The 21,060-nt window shown below is 58.8% G+C and overlaps 1 protein-coding gene across 1 annotated transcript in view; it reads right to left on the reverse strand.

Annotated features, from left to right (window-relative positions):
• MTREX (Mtr4 exosome RNA helicase) overlaps positions 1-21,060 on the reverse strand; it is a 106,427-nt gene that overhangs the window by 75,642 nt on the left and 9,725 nt on the right. The window contains exons 3-16 of the mRNA XM_032953375.2: positions 20,875-20,941; positions 19,886-19,948; positions 18,396-18,508; positions 16,701-16,875; positions 16,139-16,229; positions 15,711-15,835; positions 15,221-15,319; positions 14,007-14,109; positions 13,638-13,769; positions 12,653-12,732; positions 12,323-12,433; positions 11,495-11,596; positions 7,378-7,503; positions 6,333-6,483 (exon numbers count right to left, since the gene is read on the reverse strand). Of these exons, the coding sequence (XP_032809266.2) occupies positions 6,333-6,483; positions 7,378-7,503; positions 11,495-11,596; positions 12,323-12,433; positions 12,653-12,732; positions 13,638-13,769; positions 14,007-14,109; positions 15,221-15,319; positions 15,711-15,835; positions 16,139-16,229; positions 16,701-16,875; positions 18,396-18,508; positions 19,886-19,948; positions 20,875-20,941 (1,538 nt within the window). The remainder of the gene's footprint in view (positions 1-6,332; positions 6,484-7,377; positions 7,504-11,494; positions 11,597-12,322; positions 12,434-12,652; positions 12,733-13,637; positions 13,770-14,006; positions 14,110-15,220; positions 15,320-15,710; positions 15,836-16,138; positions 16,230-16,700; positions 16,876-18,395; positions 18,509-19,885; positions 19,949-20,874; positions 20,942-21,060) is intronic.

Genomic DNA, 21,060 nt, shown 5'->3' on the forward strand with positions numbered 1-21,060 from the left:
CGACAACGCAAACTCCAAATAAACAGCAAGCGTCAGGGTCGGGATCAAACGCACGACCCTCCTGTTTACCAGGCGAGGTGGTTAACATCTCCTAGCCACCGTGATGATGATGAGAGAGAGAGACACGCAAACTCCAAATAAACAGCAAGCGTCAGGGTCGGGATCAAACCCACGACCCTCCTGTGTACCAGGCGAGGTGGTTAACATCTCCTAGCCACCGTGATGATGATGAGAGAGAGAGAGAGACGCAAACTCTAAATATACAGCAGCAGCAGGCATTGTCCGGGTCAGGATCGGATCCATGCCCTCCTGTATACCGGGCGAGGTGGTCAACATCTCCTAGCCACCGTGATGATGATGATGATGAGAGAGAGAGAGAGACGCAGACTCAAAATATACAGCAGCAGCAGGCATTGTCCGGGTCAGGATCGGATCCATGCCCTCCTGTATACCGGGCGAGGTGGTCAACTTCCCGCCACCGTGGCGCTCATCATGGTCAGCAGCAGCATTGCAAACGCGGCACAGGATATGACGCGGCCTGGCGGTGGCGCGCTCGCCACTTTGTGGCAGAGGCTCGTGGTTCGAGCCCGACGACAGCCCTGGTTAACACTGCGAGTGCGACAGCAGTAGTTGACAAGGGCCCGTGCGTGCCGGCGACACGGCCCGAATGCTCTTGCACAACAATTGGAACCGTACGCACGCTGAACTTCTCTTGCGCCGTACGTGCCGAATTCGTGGCCACGGCCGACCGCGCGGCAACGCGGCGCCCCCTAACCTGGCACAACCACGGGCTCGTCTCGCCGGGCAGGGCACGCGAGCTCGCGTTGGCGACCGCCCGCAGCGAGGGATGATCCACCGCCGCTCGGGTGACGCGGCCGGCCCCGGCGGGCACGGCGATTGGCGCGGCGCGGGCGACGCAACGGGCGCGGGCAATTACCGCCGTCGTCAACCACCCGGCGGTGGTCACTGAGGGGGCGGCCGCGTTTCCACGTGACCCCAGCCGACCCTTCCTCCGGCCCCCCCCCCCCTGCTTTAGGGTGACCGGTGGAACGCGGCGGTTAGAGAGAGAGAGGGGACCCCGTGCCCGCACGCCCGTTGCCGGCGTTGCCGGCGCGGTCATCTCCGTTACACCGACGCCGTCGCCTCCCCCCCCCCACCGCCTCCAGCCCGCCCGACCGCTGCTGTGAATGCGCCGCTTTGAGTTCGGCAACAATGGAAGATCGCCGCGTGCGTCTGTCTCCAATTGTCACTTCCAACGACACCGCGCGCACCCCCCCCACCTCCTCCCCCTCCGTGTCACCCCACGTACCCTTCAACCTCGTGACCCTGGGGGGGGGGCGGCTGGAGTTGTTGTTACTGCACGAGACCCAGCGAGTCACGGCTGCCCCTCCAGCACGCAGAACGCTCGGCGATAACGAAGAGCGAGGAGCGAGGGAAAAAAATCGTGACAACCCCTGCCGCCCCCCCCCCCCATCATGATTGAGAGGAGCGGCTCTCTTTGCGCCAGTGCCAAGTTGGTTTTGAGGATAAACAGAACGCGCTCGCCCGCTCTGGGATCCGCCACGACCCCCGCCCGCTCGCTCGCCCGCCCCGCTCGCTCGCCCGCCCGCCCCGCTCGCCCGCCCCGCTCGCCCGCCCCGCCCGCTCGCCCCGCTCGCCCGACCGCGCAGGGGTCCACCACGGCCCCCGCGCTCGCACGGCGGCCCCGATACCCACGCAGAGCCACGCGACGCGGACAAAGATCCCCCAGGTAGCCGCTCGCGCACTGCTGGGGGCAAGTGCTTCGACGGCGCGGCCACGAGAGGCCGCTGTGGCCAGGCACGAGTGGAGCGAGGTGAGAGGGGGAGAGGGATGGTAGAGTGCGTGGAGGAGGGGGGCCAGGTGAGTAGGGAGTCGGGCCAGGTGAGAGGTGAGTTTGGCCGGGTGAGTGGGGAGTGTGGCCAGGTGAGAGGGGAGTGTGGCCAGGTGAGTGGGGAGTGTGGCCAGGTGAGAGGGCAGTGTGGCCAGGTGAGTGGGGAGAGGGGCCAGGTGAGTGGGGAGTCGGGCCAGGTGAGTGGGGAGTCGGGCCAGGTGAGTGAGGAGTGTGGCCAGGTGAGTGTGGCCAGGTGAGTGTGGCCAAGTGAGTGAGGAGTGTGGCCAGGTGAGTGAGGAGAGGGGCCAGGTGAGAGGGGCCAGGTGAGAGGGGAGTGTGGCCAGGTGAGTGAGGAGTGTGGCCAGGTGAGTGTGGCCAGGTGAGTGTGGCCAGGTGAGTGGGGAGTGTGGCCAGGTGAGTGGGGAGAGGGGCCAGGTGAGTGGGGAGAGGGGCCAGGTGAGTGGGGAGTGTGGCCAGGTGAGAGGGGAGTGTGGCCAGGTGAGTGTGGCCAGGTGAGTGAGGAGTGTGACCAGGTGAGTGGGGAGAGGGGCCAGGTGAGTGTGGCCAGGTGAGTGTGGCCAGGTGAGTGAGGAGTGTGGCCAGGTGAGTGGGGAGTGTGGCCAGGTGAGAGGTGAGTGTGGCCAGGTGAGTGAGGAGTGTGGCCAGGTGAGTGGGGCCAGGTGAGAGGTGAGTGTGGCCAGGTGAGTGGGGAGTGTGGCCAGGTGAGAGGTGAGTGTGGCCAGGTGAGAGGTGAGTGTGGCCAGGTGAGTGGGGAGTGTGGCCAGGTGAGTGGGGAGTGTGGCCAGGTGAGTGTGGCCAGGTGAGTGGGGAGTGTGGCCAGGTGAGAGGTGAGTGTGGCCAGGTGAGTGAGGAGTGTGGCCAGGTGAGTGGGGCCAGGTGAGAGGTGAGTGTGGCCAGGTGAGTGGGGAGTGTGGCCAGGTGAGAGGTGAGTGTGGCCAGGTGAGAGGTGAGTGTGGCCAGGTGAGTGGGGAGTGTGGCCAGGTGAGTGGGGAGTGTGGCCAGGTGAGTGTGGCCAGGTGAGTGGGGATTGTGGCCAGGTGAGAGGTGAGTGTGGCCAGGTGAGTGGGGCCAGGCGCTGCCGTGGGCCACCAGACCCTTGGCGGAAATCTTTCTGCGAGAGGGGTGGGTAGGGGGGGGATAAAAACCCCGCAGTCAGCATTTCTCCGGCGGTTAATAAACACGAGGCGACTTTAAACAGCAGCAGGAAGGAAAATAAACAGGGGCCTAAACAAGTGTGTTTGACAAGGATCTCCCCGAATGTTTTCAGCGTCTTGATGGGGGGGGGTGGGGCGGTCACGGCGTGTCCATGGCGAGCTGTGGTGTGCGAGCGGTGGTGTGGCGGTGAGTGCTTCGCCGCGCTACGAAGCCGGCGACCCGGTTCGATTCCCGCTGACGGCAAATGCCCGGTGATGATTATCTGAACCCGGTCCTGGGCCTCCCCGCTAGGTCGGTCGACTCGGCCTCAAATGAGTACCCGGTGCGGTGTGTAAACATCGCCACTGGGGAGACAAAGGCGGCCGGGCGTGGTATTGGCCACCCACCCCCTCGTGTGCCGTGCGGGCCTTCGTAGGTGCTCGCTGACAGCACTTGCCCCAACAGGCTGTTCAGGCGACACGGGGGGATCTTTGTCTTTGTTAGTCACCGCAGCACCGCTCGCCAAATACACACAAACACGCTTCATATGCATACGCACACCAAGGCACACAACAACTCACAGACACAAAGACACCAAACAATATAAACACATGTTCTTTGGGCCTTTCGGTAAAATCACGTTGATAGGTTCAAAGAAAATTAAGTCGTCGCTTTTTTGTTCTTTTCTTTGAACCTATCTAAAGTCACCGAAAGACCCAAAGAACGTGCATTCCTGCAGTCACGAAAACTTTAAGTCAAAATATAAACACACACATAAACACGCAAACCCACACCATATGCACACACTATACACACAGCCTCAAGAACTTCACATTATTCATTAATAAACGCGTAACTCTTGTAACCTGGGTTCTCACGAGTGTGCAATGTTCCTGAACCCTAACCCTCCTACGCAAAGGCAAAGATCCCCCGTGTAGCCTGTAACAGACTGTAGGGGAAAGTGCTGTTAGCGAGCACCTACGAAGGCCGGCACGGCACACGAGGGGGTGGGTGGCCAGCACCACGCCCGACCGCCTTTGTCTCCCCAGTGGCGATGTATACACACGGCACCAGGTACCCATTTGAGGCCGAGTCGACCTAGGGGAGGCCCAAGCCCGGTTCAGATAATCGTCACCGGTGATGGCCGTGAGCGGGAATTGAACTCGGGTCGCCAGATCGCTACACCACCCCTCCACGCACGCTCACTACACATTCTCTATACAGTCACTACACACTCACACGCTCAACTCGACATACACTCCAAAGACACACGCACACTCACACACATTCATTCACTCGCACGCACACACACACACAGAACTCCAGGCCAAGAGAATGATGATGATCATGACGGCGGCGGCTGCTTCAGTCCGTGCGGGCGAAGTCAACTTGCCCTTGGAGAAGCGCGAGAGTTTGGGGGGAGCGTGGTGGAGGGGGTGTGTGGTGGGTGGGTGGGGGACGTAACGGAACCGCGGGGCAATTGTTGTTGTTGCCGCTGCCACCACCGTGAGGGGGGGGGGGGGGGGGGCTGCAGCCGGAACTTTTTATGCCGAAACCGAGAAACGGAAACGACTCGCCCCCCCCCCCGTAGCGAGGAATCTGAGCCGGCGAGCCGAGCGGTGGCGGGACCGAGCGACGCGAGCGGCGGCCGGCGCTGGCGAGCGGTGCCCCCTGCTGGGCGGAGAACAGTATCGCCCCAGTCGCTCGCTCGCTCGCCGCCACCACCACGCAGACCCCGACCAACGCCGCACCGCCCGCAGCCCGGATCAAAGCGACGGGGAGGAACATCGCGTTTGCTGTAGGGCGCCATCTCGTCACCTCGAGCGGGGGGTGGGCTCGGGGACGGCGTTCGTACAGCGTGCGAGCGGGGCGGTGCGCGCGGACGCGGCTGCCGGCGGTAGCGGGGAAGCACGGAGGAGCTCGCCGATAGGGCCGAGCGTGGCACGCAGGGCCCACCCCACGAGGGCTCGACGCGCCGAGGGGACGGCAGCGGCGGATGATCGACCTTCGCCACCCGGGCACCGCGGTGGATGAGATGTTTATTACCTCGTCTCTCTCTCTCTCCCTTTCCCCGTGGTGGTCGCGTGTTTTTCCCTCCACGTTTAGAATCGACGTCACGCGTTCAAAGGACTGCTGCTGCTGCTGCCGCGTGACGTCATTTATTTAAAGGCCACCGTCTCATGCTCACGTTGCATCGCGGCTCTCTTTTTAACAAATTCGAAACAATATGCCTCTTGTTGATGTTTTGGTTGCCTACCCCCTGGTTTAGAGTTTTTTGGCTGCCGTTATAAAATTTCCACATGATGACGATGATGACGATGACGACGATGACGACGATGACGACGATGACGACGATGACGACGATGACGACGATGACGACGATGACGACGAGCCCACTTCGTTGAGCGATCATTTGCGACGACCAGGTCGTTTCCAAACAAACAAAATAAACACCCAAGTAGCCCAGCGGGCTCTTACCCGGTAAAATAGAAAATAGTTTTGGTCAGCGGTTGTGGGGGTTAGCGGTGGTGGCGGCAGCCGTGGCCTTCTCTGGATGCCCAGAAATCACAGAGCAATCGGCCATCTCACCTGTCCAGAGAGGTACGCTCGACCGATGCTGCGTCTGAATCTCCACGCGCAGGGGGGAGGAGGAAGAGGAGGCGGGTGGCGGGGGGGTGGAGGAGGAGGATAGGGGGAGGAGGGGGGGTGAAGGAGGAAGAGGGGGGTGGAGGAGGAGGGGGGGTGGTGGAGGAGGATGAGGGGGGGGGGAGGAGGAGGATGAGGAGGGGAGGAAGGAGGGGGGGTGGAGGAGGGGTGAAGGAGGAAGAGGGGGGTGGAGGAGGAGGGGGGGGTGATGGAGGAGGATGAGGGGAGGAAGGAGGGGGGTGGAGGAGGAGGGGGGGTGGAGAAGGAGGATGAGGAGGGGGGGAGGAGGGGGGGGGGAGGAGGAGGGGGGGTGGAGAAGGAGGATGAGGAGGGGGGGAGGAGGGGGGGGGAGGAGGAGGGGGGAGGAGGAGGAAGGGGGGTGGAGGAGGGGGTTGGAGGGGGAGAGGAGTGGAGGAAGAGAGGAGTGGAGGAGGAGGAGGGGGGGGGGTTGAGGAGCGGGGGTGGAGGAGGAGTGGGGGTGGAGGATGAGGAGGGGGGGAGGAGGGGGGGGGAGGAGGGGGGGTGGAGAAGGAGGGGGGAGGAGGAGGAAGGGGGCTGGAGGAGGGGGTTGGAGGAGGGGGGGAGAGGAGGGGTGGAGGAAGAGGGGGGTGGTGGTGGTGGTGGAGGAGGAGGAGGGGGGTGGGTTGAGGAGCGGGGGTGGAGGAACGAGCCAACTCACTGGTAATCATGTCGGGCAGGGCCTTGTACTGCTGGAACTGGCAGAAGGACTTCTCCAGCATGTACTCGGGGTTGATCTCCTCGACGCGCAGCAGGTTCAGCACCATGTTGTACGTCAGGTGGAAGGCGCTGTTCAGGGGGTCCGGCAACCCCTGGGGGAGGGGGGGCACAGATGATCGGGGGGGGGGGGGGCGGTGGTGGTGGGGAGGAGGAGGAGGCGGCAAGCAAAGCCGGTCGTCAAGAACGAGACATTTTACAGATTTACTTCTCCAGGAGAGGCCACGGCGAGTCGTAAGGGCTCCCTTTTAAGGAGGGTGCCTGTCGCTGCTGCACAAGCGGCTTGCGGTTCGCAGACACGGCAGGCTGCAGTTCGCAGACACGGCAGGCTGCGGTTAGCAGACACGCAGGCTTGCGAAAGAACCAAAGAAGGCTTGCGGTAGTTTTGCAGTCGGGAGGCGATGCCTGCTCAGAGTTCCACCACCGGAACAAATTTGCAGGTATTTTTTAAAAAAGTATTTTACTTAGGTGAATTTGGACCGCGGCGCCGGCACACACGGCCTACACCGACGATGACCAAGCGTGGAATGGAGGTGGTCAGAGAGAGAAGCCCGGCTCTGCGCTTCTTTTGCCTAAACTCCAGCACGCATGGCAGAGCGGGTGGGAGAAGTGCCGCCCGTTCTGCTGGGATGCCACGGGTAGCTCCGTGATATCCGCTTCCGGGGGCCGTTCTCAAACACCAAGGGTGGCGCAGCACTCTACGAGAGAGGTGAATGGATTCTTTGTTTGGGTCTCACGGGGGGGGGGGGGAGAATCCAGAGATCTTATGAATCTTCGTGCGATCTGCCAACCCCACGCCTCCTAAAAAATGATTTGCACCCTCACCACCATGACCATCACTACACCACTACCCCCTGCCATCACCGCCACCACCCCCGCCACAACCACCACCGCCCCCACCACCGCCACCACCGCCATCACCGCCATCACCGCCACCACCCCCACCACCGCCATCACTACCCCCCGCCACCGCCACCGCTTCGCCCCACCTTGAGCAAGGACTTGCCGATGGCCGGGTTGAGTTTCTCGTCCACCATGAGGATGACAATGCCGCGATCGTCCATCCCGCGGCGTCCCGCTCGCCCCGACATCTGGATATACTCGCCCGAAGATATCTGCCGCGAGAAGATGGTGGGGGGAGGGGCGGGGGGAGGGGCGGGGGGAGGGGCGGGGGGAGGAAGGTGGGGGTTGAGCGAGGCACACGTGCACAAACGCACGTTCGGAAAAATCACGGCACTCTCCGAATGACGGCGGCGACGACGACGACCGTGCCGTGTCCCCAGAAGCTCTCGGGGCTATCGGTATCAGAATCAAATTATTGATAACTGCAGGAGGAATATTCTTTGGCTCTTTCGCTAAAGTCGCGCAGATAGGTTCAGAGAAGGACAACAAAAAGCGGCGACGTTTCGATGGCAACACAAGCGGTCGCCATCGACTGATCATCAAATGACGACGAACGAGCGTGTGGCGCTCGAAACGTCGTAGCTTTTTTGTTTATTTTTTCTTTGAACCTATCTACGTGCGTGACTTTCACCGAAAGACCCAAAGAATCTGAATTCCTGCAGTCACGAAAGCCTTAAGTGCAGGAGGAATCCGATGCGCTATAAAGCTCTCGTTTTCACGGATGTCCAGTAGGGGCACGGCGTCAGAGCGTTCCAAACAACAAACAGTACACAAACCGCAACAGCAGCGCAAAGTACGAGAAAGTTAAACAAATCACCCAGACACATACAAATACAACAACTTAACCATCGCTGCCCTACCCAGGCAAAGCCCCGTCACCGAGGTTATTAACTTGTTTTCCCGAAGCGACCTGCCCATCACAAATGATGATGGCCGCTCAACAAAGCAGGGCCCCCCCCCACGTCGTTTGGACATTTACAGGAGCAAAATGATCAATATCGTCTCAACGCGCACGTTTACTCAATGTTGGAGGGGACAAAAAACCGGCGGGGTGGCTCGGTGGGTTGTAGAGAGCGTGGCGTCGCCTGCGGACAAGCCGTGCTAACCCGTACGGCTACACCAGGGGTGGGTAACGTTCGGCCCGTGGGCTGTATGAGGCCCGCAAAATCATTTGTGTCTCTGGCCCTGCCAAGGCAACCGCAGGCGGGACTCGAAATTTAAGAAATCTAGGAGAGCAAACCTAGAAAAGCAGTTTGCGAGTAGCAGCAACATCGTCAACACCAGCTAACATCTTCACACGCCTCGCCAAAGAGAAAGCAGTTCCAGCCATCGCATTAGGGGCGAGTTAATTAAATGTTTAAGTTGATAATTTTGTATGGCCCGCGAGTTATGTTATAAATATCCAAATGGCCCTTGGCAGAAAAAAGGTTCCCCACCCCTGGGCTACAACGCAATTCCTTGTACGGGGAAACTGAGTTTTCCAGGTCTAGCTGTTTCAATACGGGCGGCAAACGTAAAACACAAATTGTGTCAATTTGTTTGCGTTTCTCCCCGGTGATGGGACTTTGCCGGATAAGGGCACGGAGGTGACCAATAAGGTCTGAACTGGTCTGTCATAAGGTAGGGCACTGGTAAGGAGTTTACAGGTATGTAGTGGTGTATAGTAGTGCATAGTGCAGTGTATAGTGTAGTGTTTAATAGTGTAGTGTATAGTAGCGTACCTGTCAACCCATACGGTTTAGCCGTATTCTTATACGGGTAAACAAAATGTGTCTCTATGTTTGTGTTTCTCCCTTGTGATGGGACTTTGTAGGATGAACGTTGAGATTTAGGCGACCAATGAGGTCTGATTTCGGTCTGTAACAAGGTAGGCACTGATAAGGGATTGACAGGTTTGTAGTGCTGAGTGTACTAGTGGTGAGTGTAGTGCTGGTGAGTGTACTAGTGGTGAGTGTACTAGTGGCGAGTGTACTAGTGGCGAGTGTACTAGTGGCGAGTGTACTAGTGGCGAGTGTACTAGTGGCGAGTGTACTAGTGGCGAGTGTACTAGTGGCGAGTGTACTAGTGGCGAGTGTACTAGTGGCGAGTGTACTAGTGGCGAGTGTACTAGTGGCGAGTGTACTAGTGGCGAGTGTACTAGTGGCGAGTGTACTAGTGGCGAGTGTACCAGTGGCGAGTGTACCGGTGGCGAGTGTACTAGTGGCGAGTGTACTAGTGGTGAGTGTACTAGTGGTGAGTGTCTATTTGTTTGTGATGGGACTTTGTAGGATGAACGTTGAGATTTATAAGGGCACGGGGTGGCCAATAAGGTCTTTAACAAGGTAGGCCACTGATAAGGGGTTCACCGGTATGCCTTCACTGCCGGCAGGAAAGAGTTTAGCGCGAAGGGACCGCACCATGCGTTTCACTGGCACGGGGGGTCCCCCCCAAACAGCAGCGCGCAACTTCACGCTGAAATCTCCTTCTTCCTCGTAGCGATGGCATCTCGACAAGAGTCGTCGCGTCATCCGCACCCCCCGATGAGCACGGTTGGCTACGTACGGTGCTAAAGAAGTTCGCCATACGTACGCACGTAGAGTCACGCCCCACCTCCCCCCACGGATCAACACGCGAGGGGACTGACGGGCAGAGCCGATGCATAAAAACGCTTCCCCCGCCTCAAAGCAGAAAGCACGAGATGCACCATCATAACACAACGGGAACACCAGCGACCTACGTATCCGGGAAGCCGGTCCATCGACTCGCCATCAGCGGAGGGTTTTCGACCCCCCTTACGGTAAAAGAGGGCGAGCGAGCGAGCGGGCGAGCCGCTTTTGGAGGGCACTCTCGCCGCGCCGCTCGACCTGCCATCCGCCGGCTGATTGGCGCTGCCTCGCTTCTCAAATCGAGTTAAAGCCCCCACGCGGCGAGGAAACCGCTCGTTTACTCATTAGGGGGGGGGGGTGATGGTTGGGAAGGAAATTGATCGTTTCGACTTGGGAAGGGGATAGGTGGGGAGAGTAGGGGGCAATTGCCCCACGCACGCCTTATTTTTTTTTTTTTTAAACTAACCATCGATTAGGCAAGACGACAAAACGGCCATTCAGCTGGACACGATTAGCAACGGGCAGCGAGACGGCAAGGGGCTCGCTTCACCGCGAGGGCTTTCTCAACCACTGTCGACTCGCAACGCCGCCGTTGCCGCGCGGGGGGGTTCAGCTCGCTCGCGAACAAGTCGAGGGCCGCCAACACGGCCGCGCTCCGAGAAGCACAGATTAATCATCTCGGCGGCCGTAACCGCCCCCACCCCCCCCCACCCCACCCCCTGGGGCCCACCCGGCCGCCCCACACGCACCGTCAAACCGTCAAACTGAGCGTGAAAGGCACCCACACCATGGGCGCAGGCCCGAACCAGGGTAAATAATCGCCGGCTCGACGTGAAAATATTATCTTGTTAAACAAGTGAGGAACTGACGCTTCCCCCCCCCACCACTCTCTCTCCCTCCCTCCGAAAAGGTGTTAATAAAACGCAAACAGTCGCGCGGAAAATATCCTTCACCCGCGGCGGCCGCGTAGTTCCCCTATCCACGGCCGCACGCTCCGCCGACCACCGCGACTCAGGTGACCTCTCTCGGGAGGTCGTCTCCCTCGCTGCCGCCGGCCCCCCCGTCACCGCCGTTTTATAATTGAGAGGAATTCCAGAACGCGGCGGTGCGGTGCGAGGGAAGAAGGAGAAGTGTGGGGGAGCTGCGGGGATTTTGGTGGTGGGGAAGTCCAACTCTCCGGAGCGGTGTCAGAATCCAGAGAATAACGCAGCTGCCGCCCACCACCACCACCACCGTCGCCACCGCTAGACCGCACAACCAGCAACTTAAACCATTTTTTAGTTTACCCGGTTGAGGCCCACTGAGCTGCATAGAGGCTCTTTTTTTTTCAGAAGCGACCCACCCAAAACGCAAATGGCAGCTCAACGAAGTGTCGTGGAAAAAGCACAGCGGCAGCAGCCAAATGCTCCAAAACGCGTGGCGATGTCGATTCTAAATGTGCAGGGGAGAAAGCGGAGGGGGCCCGGAGAAAAATCCACGCGACCACGGGGAGAGAGGCGCCGCGCAAACTCCAAAATGTACAGCAGGCGTCGTCAGGGTCGGGATCTTAACCCGCAAACACCGGGCGAGGTAGTTCACGTCTCGCCGATGTGCCACCCACCGCCACAGCCCCACCTACCCAGCGGAAGTCTTTGCCGTCGAACTTGCGCGCGTTGGTGAAGAGCACGGTGCGTGCCGGCATGTTGATCCCCATGGCGAACGTCTCCGTGGCAAACAGCGCCTGTTGGGGCAAGTGCTGTTGGTGAGTAGCAACTATGAAGACCGGCACGGCACACGAGGGGGTGGGTGGCCAGGGGATTTGAACAGCGAGCTCACGCCGATTATTGCTTGTGCGTTAATTTTCGCCTGTTCGCGTGGCCGCGTTTTTTGTTATTCGTTTTTGTTTAGAATGCGGTTTGTTTCATTGCTGCGCTTTGTGTTTTGATTTTCAGCGAGTCAGAGGTCAACTCCTGCAAATGAGACGCCTACATCCTGGGCTCTAGAGTTCCCACCTGCAGGTTAAATAAAATAAACTTGAACTCACTTGCTCACTCACAACTTCTAACTCAATCATTCACCCACTCACCCACCATCTTGCCCACCCACCCATTCATCCACTCACCCACTCACCCATTCATCCACTCACCCATCCACCCATTCATCCACTCACCACCCACCCATTCATCCACTCACCACCCACCCATTCATCCACTCACCCACCTACACATTCATCCACTCACACACCCACCCATTCATCCACTCACTCACCCACCCACACACTCATTCACCCACGGAACCCTTGCGAATGAGACTCGCACCTCCGATCAGCACGGTTGGCTACATACGGTGCGAAACAAGTTCAAACATGCACGTACACACATACATGCAGACTCCTATATCCTGGTCTCTTTGAGCTCTCACCCAGGTCCAACAAATTCCCCGTGAGCTTGCCGCGGGCTCGTCTCACCTTGATGAGGCCCTCCGAGAAGAGGATCTCGATGGTCTCCTTGAGGATGGGCAGCAGGCCTCCGTGGTGGATGCCGATGCCTCTCCTGAGCAGGGGCAGCACGTGCTCCACCTGCGACGGGCACCGACAGGAGACACGCACGGCACGCACGGGACACACAGATGTTTGTACGTACGTAGAACTTCTTTCGCACCATACGTAGCCAACAGTGCCAATCGGAGTGCTGCTTGTTGCCTGTACTCGCAACAAGCGTGCCAATAAAAGTTTGAGGAAGTGAAACCCACACGGAGCTCCTTCGCTCTCCCTCGCGCTCTCTCTCAAGTCTCTCACCTGCGGCAGTTTCTTGTCCTCGTCGGACAGGCAGTCGATGGCGTTGGTGAACACCTCATCCACCAGCTTCTTCTCATCGTCTGCACCCGACACGGCGGGGGGAGGATGTGGCGGTGAGCAACGGTCGAGCGGCGGTTTCGGTCGGGGTTGGGTGGAGGGCGGGAACCAACACCAGCGGCGAGACGACTCGCGGCCACGTCCGTCGGCTCAGGCCGCCCCCGTGAACCACGCGACTTCTGTCTGTCTGTGTGTCTTTGTCTTTTTTGTGTGTGGCCACCCCCTCTCCTTTCCCCGCCCACTGTGAGGACAGACGCCGCCCCGTGCAGCGGCGGCGAGGCCCTCGTGCGGGCCTCTCCGTCCGCAGCCTCAACTCTCCTGACCGCTGCGCTCCCGGTCTCTCCGTTCCTTCTCCGCCCTTTTCCATCTCGCTTTCCCCCGCTCCGTCGCTTCTCTCTTCGCCGCCTGCCGTTCCCTTTCTCTCCATCCTCGATTCCACCACACCTCCCCGTGGCGCGGACCAAAAAGGTACGAAGCCCCGAGATCCTTTTTGCAAATCAGCTGGCGGTGCTGCCGCTACTGCTGCTGCGTTGGCAGTGGCGGCACAAGCACAGCCAACCATTCATCTCGGTCAGTCAATGACGCCGTGTGTGCGTGTGCGGGGAGAGCGGTAGCGTGGCGGTTAGCAAGCTGCGTTACAAACCCGGCGACATTCTCGCTCACGGCCAACACCCAGTGATGATAATTTGAACCGGTGCTGGGCTTCCCCGAGGCCGACTCGGCCTCAATTGAATAGCCGGTGCGGTGTGTAAAAAACATCAGCACTGGGGAGACAAAGGCTTGCCACCTTACCCCCTCGCGTGCTGTTCCGGCATTCATAGGAGCAACTCGCTAAAAACAGCACTTGCACCCCAACAGCCTCTTAAGGCTACGTGGGGGATCTTTGCCTGTGCACGTGTGTGTGTGTGGATTTAAAACGCGGCCGCACCCGTGTTGAAATCCAGCTTGGTCATCTGCATGGCGTAGGCCTCGCAGTCCTTCTTGCTGAAGCTGAAGATGATGACCGGCTGGAAGTTCCTCTCCATGATCATCTTGACGATCTTGAACACGTTGCAGGGGCCTGCTCTCGGTGTGGGGGGAGGGGGGGGCGGGGGAGGAACGACGGGGGGGGGATGACGATGATCGCGGGAGCTCTCTTCCGGGACGGCGCGCGATGGCGTCGTTGCTTGCGGCGGAAGCACGGAATGCGACGATACCGTGACGTTTCCGAGAATAAAAACGACGGTTCCGCATTCCGGCGGCGGCGAAATCGAACTCGGGTCGCCGGGTTCGTCACGCGGCTCGCGAAGCGACTCACCCTTCGTGCCCCCCTTTCGCCCCTTCTGGTCGCCCTTGGCCAGGTCCCCCACGTCCCGCAGAACCTGCATGGCCGAGCTGAAATTGTCCTCGCGGAATTCACCCTTGGCGGCGATGGGTGGGGGGGGGAGAGAGACGGCAGGCACAGAGACACAAGTCGGCGTGAGAGTGAATTGTCACTCGCACGAGAGCCGAGCCGGTGGTGGAAATTCTCCATCCCTACGGCGGCGACGGTGGAAATTCTCCATCCCTACGGCGGGGGTGGGGGGCGGGGCGAGCCAGAGGACGACACGGACCGAATCTTTACTCAGGAGTTGAGGCCTACGTCGAAATCTCCCACAAGGCAGCGCACATCGTCGGGGCTCGGAAGCGGAGCAGGGCTGAGTCTGGATCGTGCGCGAATGGGCACCCACCACGAGTCATTGTACCGTACTCCCGTTCTCCCACGCCTTTGCTCTCCGCTTTAACCAATCCATTTTATCCAATCCGAGTAGCGAAGCGTGCAACGTTCGCCATCGGCGTGGGACGGACGGCACTCCCATCCAGGAGCGGTTTGGGCAAGCAGTCTGGATACAGGATCAGATTCCGTGTAGCTTGGAGCAAGGATTCATTTCAGTTCAGACCCAAGATATTTACGATCCGTCCCGGAAAAACCAACACAGCCTGGATAAATGATGGGCCACCTCGCTGAGCTATCATTTGTGGCTAGGTCGCTTCTGAAAAATAAGTTAATACATCAGTGGGCTTTACCTGGTAGGATCGGGGATGGTTTAGTTGTTGTATTTGTCTGCGTTTTGGTGATTTGTTTAACTTTCGTGGTTTTGTAACTGTTTGTTGTTGTGACGTTCTAACCCCGTGCTCCTACTGGACATCTGTGAAAAAGATCTTAACAGCTCATCGGATTCCTCCTGCTGTTATAAATAATTTGATTCTGACAATGGCCAATTACATCGATTGACTTCCATCTCTATGGAAAAGCGTTAGTCTCCCCCCGCCCCCACCGCCTTGCTCGCGGGAACCTTTCTCCGGGAACAACCCCCCCCCCCCTAATCCGGGACCCAAAAGTCCTCGCAAATCCCGATCCGGTGCTGCCCCATCATCACCGAGCCGCCCACAATCCGGACACGGGTGTCCACCAACGCAGTACGGCGACGGCGACGGCGGCGGCGGCGGCGTCACGCGTGGGTGTGGCCGGAGTTTACAGCGCGCGCTCACGTTCTCGTCCAAGACGAGGTGGAGGCCGTCCCCGCCCGCCGGGAAGATGTAGTGCTGCAGCGGGGTGGGGCGGTAGTCCGTGTAGACCACGTGGCACGGCTGCACGGGGGGAGTGCGGGGAGGAAGAGGAGAGAGACACGGGGAGGAGGAGGATGAGTAGGAGAGTGAGAGAAACACACACGGGGAGGAGGAGGAGAGACACACGTGGAGGTGGAGACACGTGGTGGAGGAGGACAGAGAGAGACGGGGAGGGAGAAGGGTGGGGGGGAGCTAGAGACGAGCCAGGTGATAGCGACCTCGACGCTCTCTGGTGGGAAGAGAGTGCACCCATCCTGGCACAAGCGCTGCGGTGATGTCACGCCGACCTAGTGATGAATGGTGGCTGCTGCTGTGCGTGTGTACGTGCGTGCGTGGAGAGCAGCAGAGGAGGGCGAGCAGGAGGAAGGAGGAGGAGGGGGGGGGAGAGGTCAGCCAGGTGAGTGTCGCTCACCTGGACGTGGAGGTGACAGATCCACTCGGCGAACTGGCGAGCGTTGGGGATGGTGGCGGACAGGAACACGTAGTGCACGTTGTTCGGCAGCAAGATGATCGTCTCCTCCCACACCACGCCGCGTTCTACACCAGGAACAAAGATCCCCCATAGAGCCTCAAGCAGACTGTTGGGGCAAGGGCCGTCAGCGAGCGCCTGCGTACCGTGTCGGCCTTCGTGAGCGGGCGGCTGGTCAACGCCACACCCGGCCACCTTTGTCTCCCCAGTGTACACAGCACAACGGTCAACCATGTGGCCTATGCACAGGCTGCTGGGGCAAGTCCTATTTGCGGCACAGCTCCTAGGCTCATAAGGCCGCACGCTCGTGCCCTCCGGGTCAACGCAGCCACACGCGAGCGACCTCCGGACTAATGGGTCACCGGCTGTACCTGCGTCCCTCATGTAGTGGATTTCGTCAAAGATGACCCAGGCCATCTCTCGCATGACCTCCGACCCCCTGTAGAGCATGCTTCGCAGAATCTGCGGAGAGACGGTGGGGACGGGGAGGTGGAGCGGAGCGTCGGTCACCAACGCCAACGGCTTTCGTTTCTTCGGCAAGGCCTCGGCAGAGCCTCGAGGGATCCCTTCCCGAGAGGGTCGTCACGCTTGCGACGGCGTTTGGCCAATTCGTTATCAGGGAGGAAAATTGGAACACCTGGGTGGGGGGGTCAGCCCTTGGGTCTGCGCTCGTGGGCTCGTGCTGTGGTCAGGGCTAGATAACGTCGGGCTCAGGGTTAAGAGGCCATTCAAGCGTTGCTGCTCATTCTAAGGGTTAGCGTTAATGCTAGGCGCAGGCTTAGCCGGGGTATGCTTATGCCCAGGCACCAGCGCCGCCCGCGGCTGCTCATGACGAGGCCAGAGTTTGTGGAAGGATTTGGGCGAGGCTCGGGGCTGGGGGGGGGGAGTGGAGAGGTTAGAGGGAGGGGACGTCGCGACGGCTGCCGCGCTCACCTCGGTGGTCATGATGAGGCAGGAGGCCGTGGGGTTGATGGTGACGTCGCCGGTCATGAGGCCCACGTCACGGAACTCCTCCGACATCTCGCGGTACTTCTGGTTGCTCAGCGCCTTGATGGGGCTCGTGAAGATCACGCGCTGCTTCTCGCGCAGCGCCAGCGCGATCGCGTACCTGCGCCGGGGAGCGGCGGGGCGGGGAGGTGCAGGAGGAGGGCGCTTTGTCGCACACTTCCGACTGCATGGCAAGCCGTCGCCGAAAGCGCGGCGGTGTCCGTCCCGTCCCGGCCGGGAACGCTCTCCGCGCGACGCGGAATGCTCTCGTCGTGCTGTTTTTGCATTGTTTGCTTGTCGTCGGAACGTTCGGATCCCCCGTGGCCCCGACCGGACAAGTGTGGGGAAAGTAAAGAGCTTCACGGCTCATCGGCTTGCTCCTGCATAAATACTCCGATTGTGTCAATTCCTTGAGCCGCGCGGGCCAAGCGCGGAATGATACGGCGACGGTTGGGGCGTACCCTCAATTACTTGTCCTGCCGTCTTACTGCGTCGTAGTAGTAGCACATCCCATCTCGCAAAAACTTTACCGTGACCATTCGTGGGGGAAATGTTTTCACTCGAAGCGTTTTTTTTTTTTTTCGCTGAACGCAACACTTTCGAGGAACGCATCTGCCGCTTCAAAACGAGGACTCGCCGTGCTTATTCCTCCGCGTGCGTCCTGCCGAGCCGCACACTGGGCTCTCGTTGTAAACGCGTCGTCGGCAAATGAACGACAAGCTGCTGTTTGCCGACACGCTCGTCGTTGTACGTCGAGATCCACACGCGGAGGAGGTGGTTGCTGACAAACGTGTCGAATTTATTTTTGTAATTTGCTAAAGGAAAAACTATTTATTTTTTTTTACCAGGTAAGGCCCACTGAGCTGTACAGCTCATTATTCAGAAGCGGCCTGGCTATCGCAAATGATAGCTCAACGAAGTTGGCTGATCACGTGGTGATTTATAGCAGCGGCCAAATGCTCTAAACGCGTGGTGACATTGACTCTAAATGTGGAGGGGAAAACCGGAGGGGAAAATCCACGCGACCACGGGGAGAGAGAGAGAAAGACGTGCAGACTCAAAATATACAGCAGCAGCAGGCGTCAGGGTCAGGGGATCCAACCCACGACCTCCTGTATACCAGGCGAGGTAGTTAACATTGCCTAGCCACTGCGATGATGATGATGATGAGAGAGACGCAGACTCCAAATACACAGTAGGCATCGTCAGGGTTAGGGTCAAACCCACGACCTCCTGCATACCAGGCGAGGTAGTTAACATTGCCTAGACACTGCGATGATGATGATGATGATGAGAGAGACGCAGACTCCAAATAAACAGTAGGCATCGTCAGGGTTAGGGTCAAACCCACGACCTCCTGCATACCAGGCGAGGTAGTTAACATTGCCTAGACACTGCGATGATGATGATGATGAGAGAGACGCAGACTCCAAATAAACAGTAGGCATCGTCAGGGTTAGGGTCAAACCCACGACCCTCCTGCATACCCAAGGAAGCGGCTAACCGTCATAACGTGGAAAAACTACGGCAGCAGCGAAATACTGCTGCTGTACGAACGCAGGAGGGGGGAATGGATCGGCGCGCGCTCCACCGAGCCCATCTGCGAGGAGCGTGCGCCGGCGGCGCCGGGGGAAGACGTACTCGGCGCACACGGTCTTGCCGGCCGACGTGTGCGCCGACACGAGTACCGAGTGGCCGTTGTCGAGACACGCGATGGCCTCGCGCTGGAACGGGTCCAGCACGAAGGGGTACTCCTGCACGCGGGGGAAGGTGGGGGGGGGTGAGGTTCGGGGGGGGGGGAGGGAGGGAGCAACAGTGGGGGGTGAGACGGTACAAGCGCAAGTGACGAGGGTTTGTTTGTATGTCCACCCCCCCACCCACCCGGTCCGTCCTCTACGGCGAGCGCCGGTCAAAGCCGGCGCGGCGCGCAAACGGGTGGCCGCCACCACCGCGCCCGCACGCACACGTGTGTATACACGTGTGGGACGAAGAAGGCGTAATGAGGAAGGGCCATTGCCCGGAACGTCGTCTATTACATCTATTTGTTATGAACGCGTCGAGCGTGTTCGTCATTAGTGCTTGTGAGCAGCAGCAGCAGCGCTTCATAATGTGTCACAGCCTGGTGAGGGCGAGCACGGCAGGTGCGGCATCTGTGTCGGCCGACGTTGAACTTCTTTCGCGCCGTACGTAGCCACCCGTGCTAATCTGTGCGGCAGGGGGTGGGGGGTGTGGCTGACGCACCACGCCCGGCCACCTTTGTCTCTCCGGCGGCGATTTACACCCCCCCCGCGCTCCCGCACACAGTACTAATTTTAAAAGGCCGAGTTGTCCGAGAGGAGAGGCCCGGGACCGGTTCAGATAATAATCGCCGCTGACGTTGGTCGGACAAATCTCACTCGGGGTCACCGGGGGGACGTAGCTCAGTGCAACGCTTTTAGGGTGTCAAAGTGGCAAGATGTTAACTACCTCGCCTGGTATACAGGAGGTTGCGAGTTCGATCCCAAAACTCGAGCCTGCTCTGTAATTAAGTGGAGTTTATATTCTTGATTCTTTCGGTAAAGTCACGTAGAAGGGAAACAATAAAATAATAAAAATATGAAACAATAAAATTTTCACGACGTTTCGACTGCAACACAAGCAATCATCATCAGGTGTGAAAACCACAGCAATAAAATTTGAAAAAAGTGGCGGGTTTTTTAACGTCAAAATAGATGGACGAGTCCATCTAAATAGATGGGATTCATATTCTTGGTTCTTTATTCTACGTGACTTTACCGAAAGAACCAAGAATATGAGTCCCTGCAGTCACGAAAGCTTTAAATCAAAAATTTAAAGGGAGTTTGCGTGCGATTCTCTCTCCCCGTGGGCTCGTGGATTTTTCTCTGGGTTCTCTGGTTTGTACCCTCCACACTGAGAAACAAGCGTTGAAATTATTTGGCTACTGCTATGAATTTCCAAGTGACGATAAGCCACTTTTTGTTGAGCTATCATTTACCGGCCAGGTCGCTTCTGAAAAAAAAAGACTACGTAGCTCAGTGGGTCTTACCTGGTAAAATAAAAAAACAAAAAATTTAGTTTAGTTCGGCGAACCACGAGGCAACCGCAGGTGGGGGGGGGGGGCGAGGGCTTACCTTGGCGGGAGGACCGACGCGGGGCTTCAGGGGCATGTACTCCTCGCTGGACGGAAGGGCCACCTGCGACGACGGGCAGCGGAGAGAGTTGCGTTTCAAGCGCGTCGCACGCCCTCCGTCAAATCCGCCGACGGAATCCCGCGGCGGGCGTTCACGGAGGCCTTCCCCCGCTTTGCGGTTTGTGCGATTTTTTTGTTTTGTTTGGAACGCACCGAACTACTACGACTACCCTGTGGACGGATGAACCTTCGCCATGGGAACGTGGAATTTCCGCCACTGGACTGCCAGTGGCGACGAGGGACCATCGCATGGCCGCTTGAGCGCCAAGACACTGTTGTGTTTGTGATAGCTGCGATTTGCAGTCACCGTTCACTCTCGCAGGGATGGGGAATTCAGAAGCGCGGGGACACACTCCAGACACGTGGGAGGGCAGCCAGAACCGGCGCCAAAACAATTGGCCAAACTCCGTGGCCAATTACTGGGATGTTTGGTCAATTCCGTGAATGAGCGTTTAATCACGACCGCGTAAGAGGGAGTTTGTTTCGAGATTAAGAATGTTCTCTCTTAAGGAGACCTGGGTGATCAAAATGTATTTATCGCAAAGTTAGCAAAAATAGTTGTGCATCGTGCCAGAAAAAAAAACTGCTTCTACGGGACAAGATTACAACAGAGTTGAACATCATGTTGGCAAACAGGCTTAAAGCACAGCAAATGAAACCAGCCACCGGAACACCACGAGGTCATAGAGCGCGACCAATGAACCCTTTCCCGGTTCCGACGGCGTACCTTTATGTCATCAGTTTTTCTTCCGATTCCGTACTCGATTTGTTTACGTCATCGAATCGATTTCGAACGGAATCGCAAGCAACGGGCCAATCGAGAGGGAGCGCGGGATGAGCGTACGAAGCGAGACGATTGGCTTGCGGAACCACAATGCCGGCCCAAGCACCCAGGCACCCGCCCGTAAGTGGCCCCCACGATCCACGCACCTCGTGCAAGCAGCCCTCCAGCGTCTCCACTTGCACCGTCTTCACCTTGGGCATGAGGTCTGAAATGCTGTGGGGCATGGGGGGGTCAAAGGTCAGGTGTGTATCCCTCCAGAGACCCGGGGGGGGGGGGGGGGGAAGCCTCACTTGGCGAGAGCGACTGACCCGTGTGGCCAAGATGACATCGGC

The sequence above is a fragment of the Petromyzon marinus genome, chromosome 1, assembly GCF_048934315.1.
Source record: "Petromyzon marinus isolate PM22_M1 ecotype Great Lakes invasive population chromosome 1, UKy_Petmar_22M1.pri1.0, whole genome shotgun sequence".
Classification (NCBI taxonomy): Eukaryota; Metazoa; Chordata; class Hyperoartia; order Petromyzontiformes; family Petromyzontidae; genus Petromyzon; species Petromyzon marinus.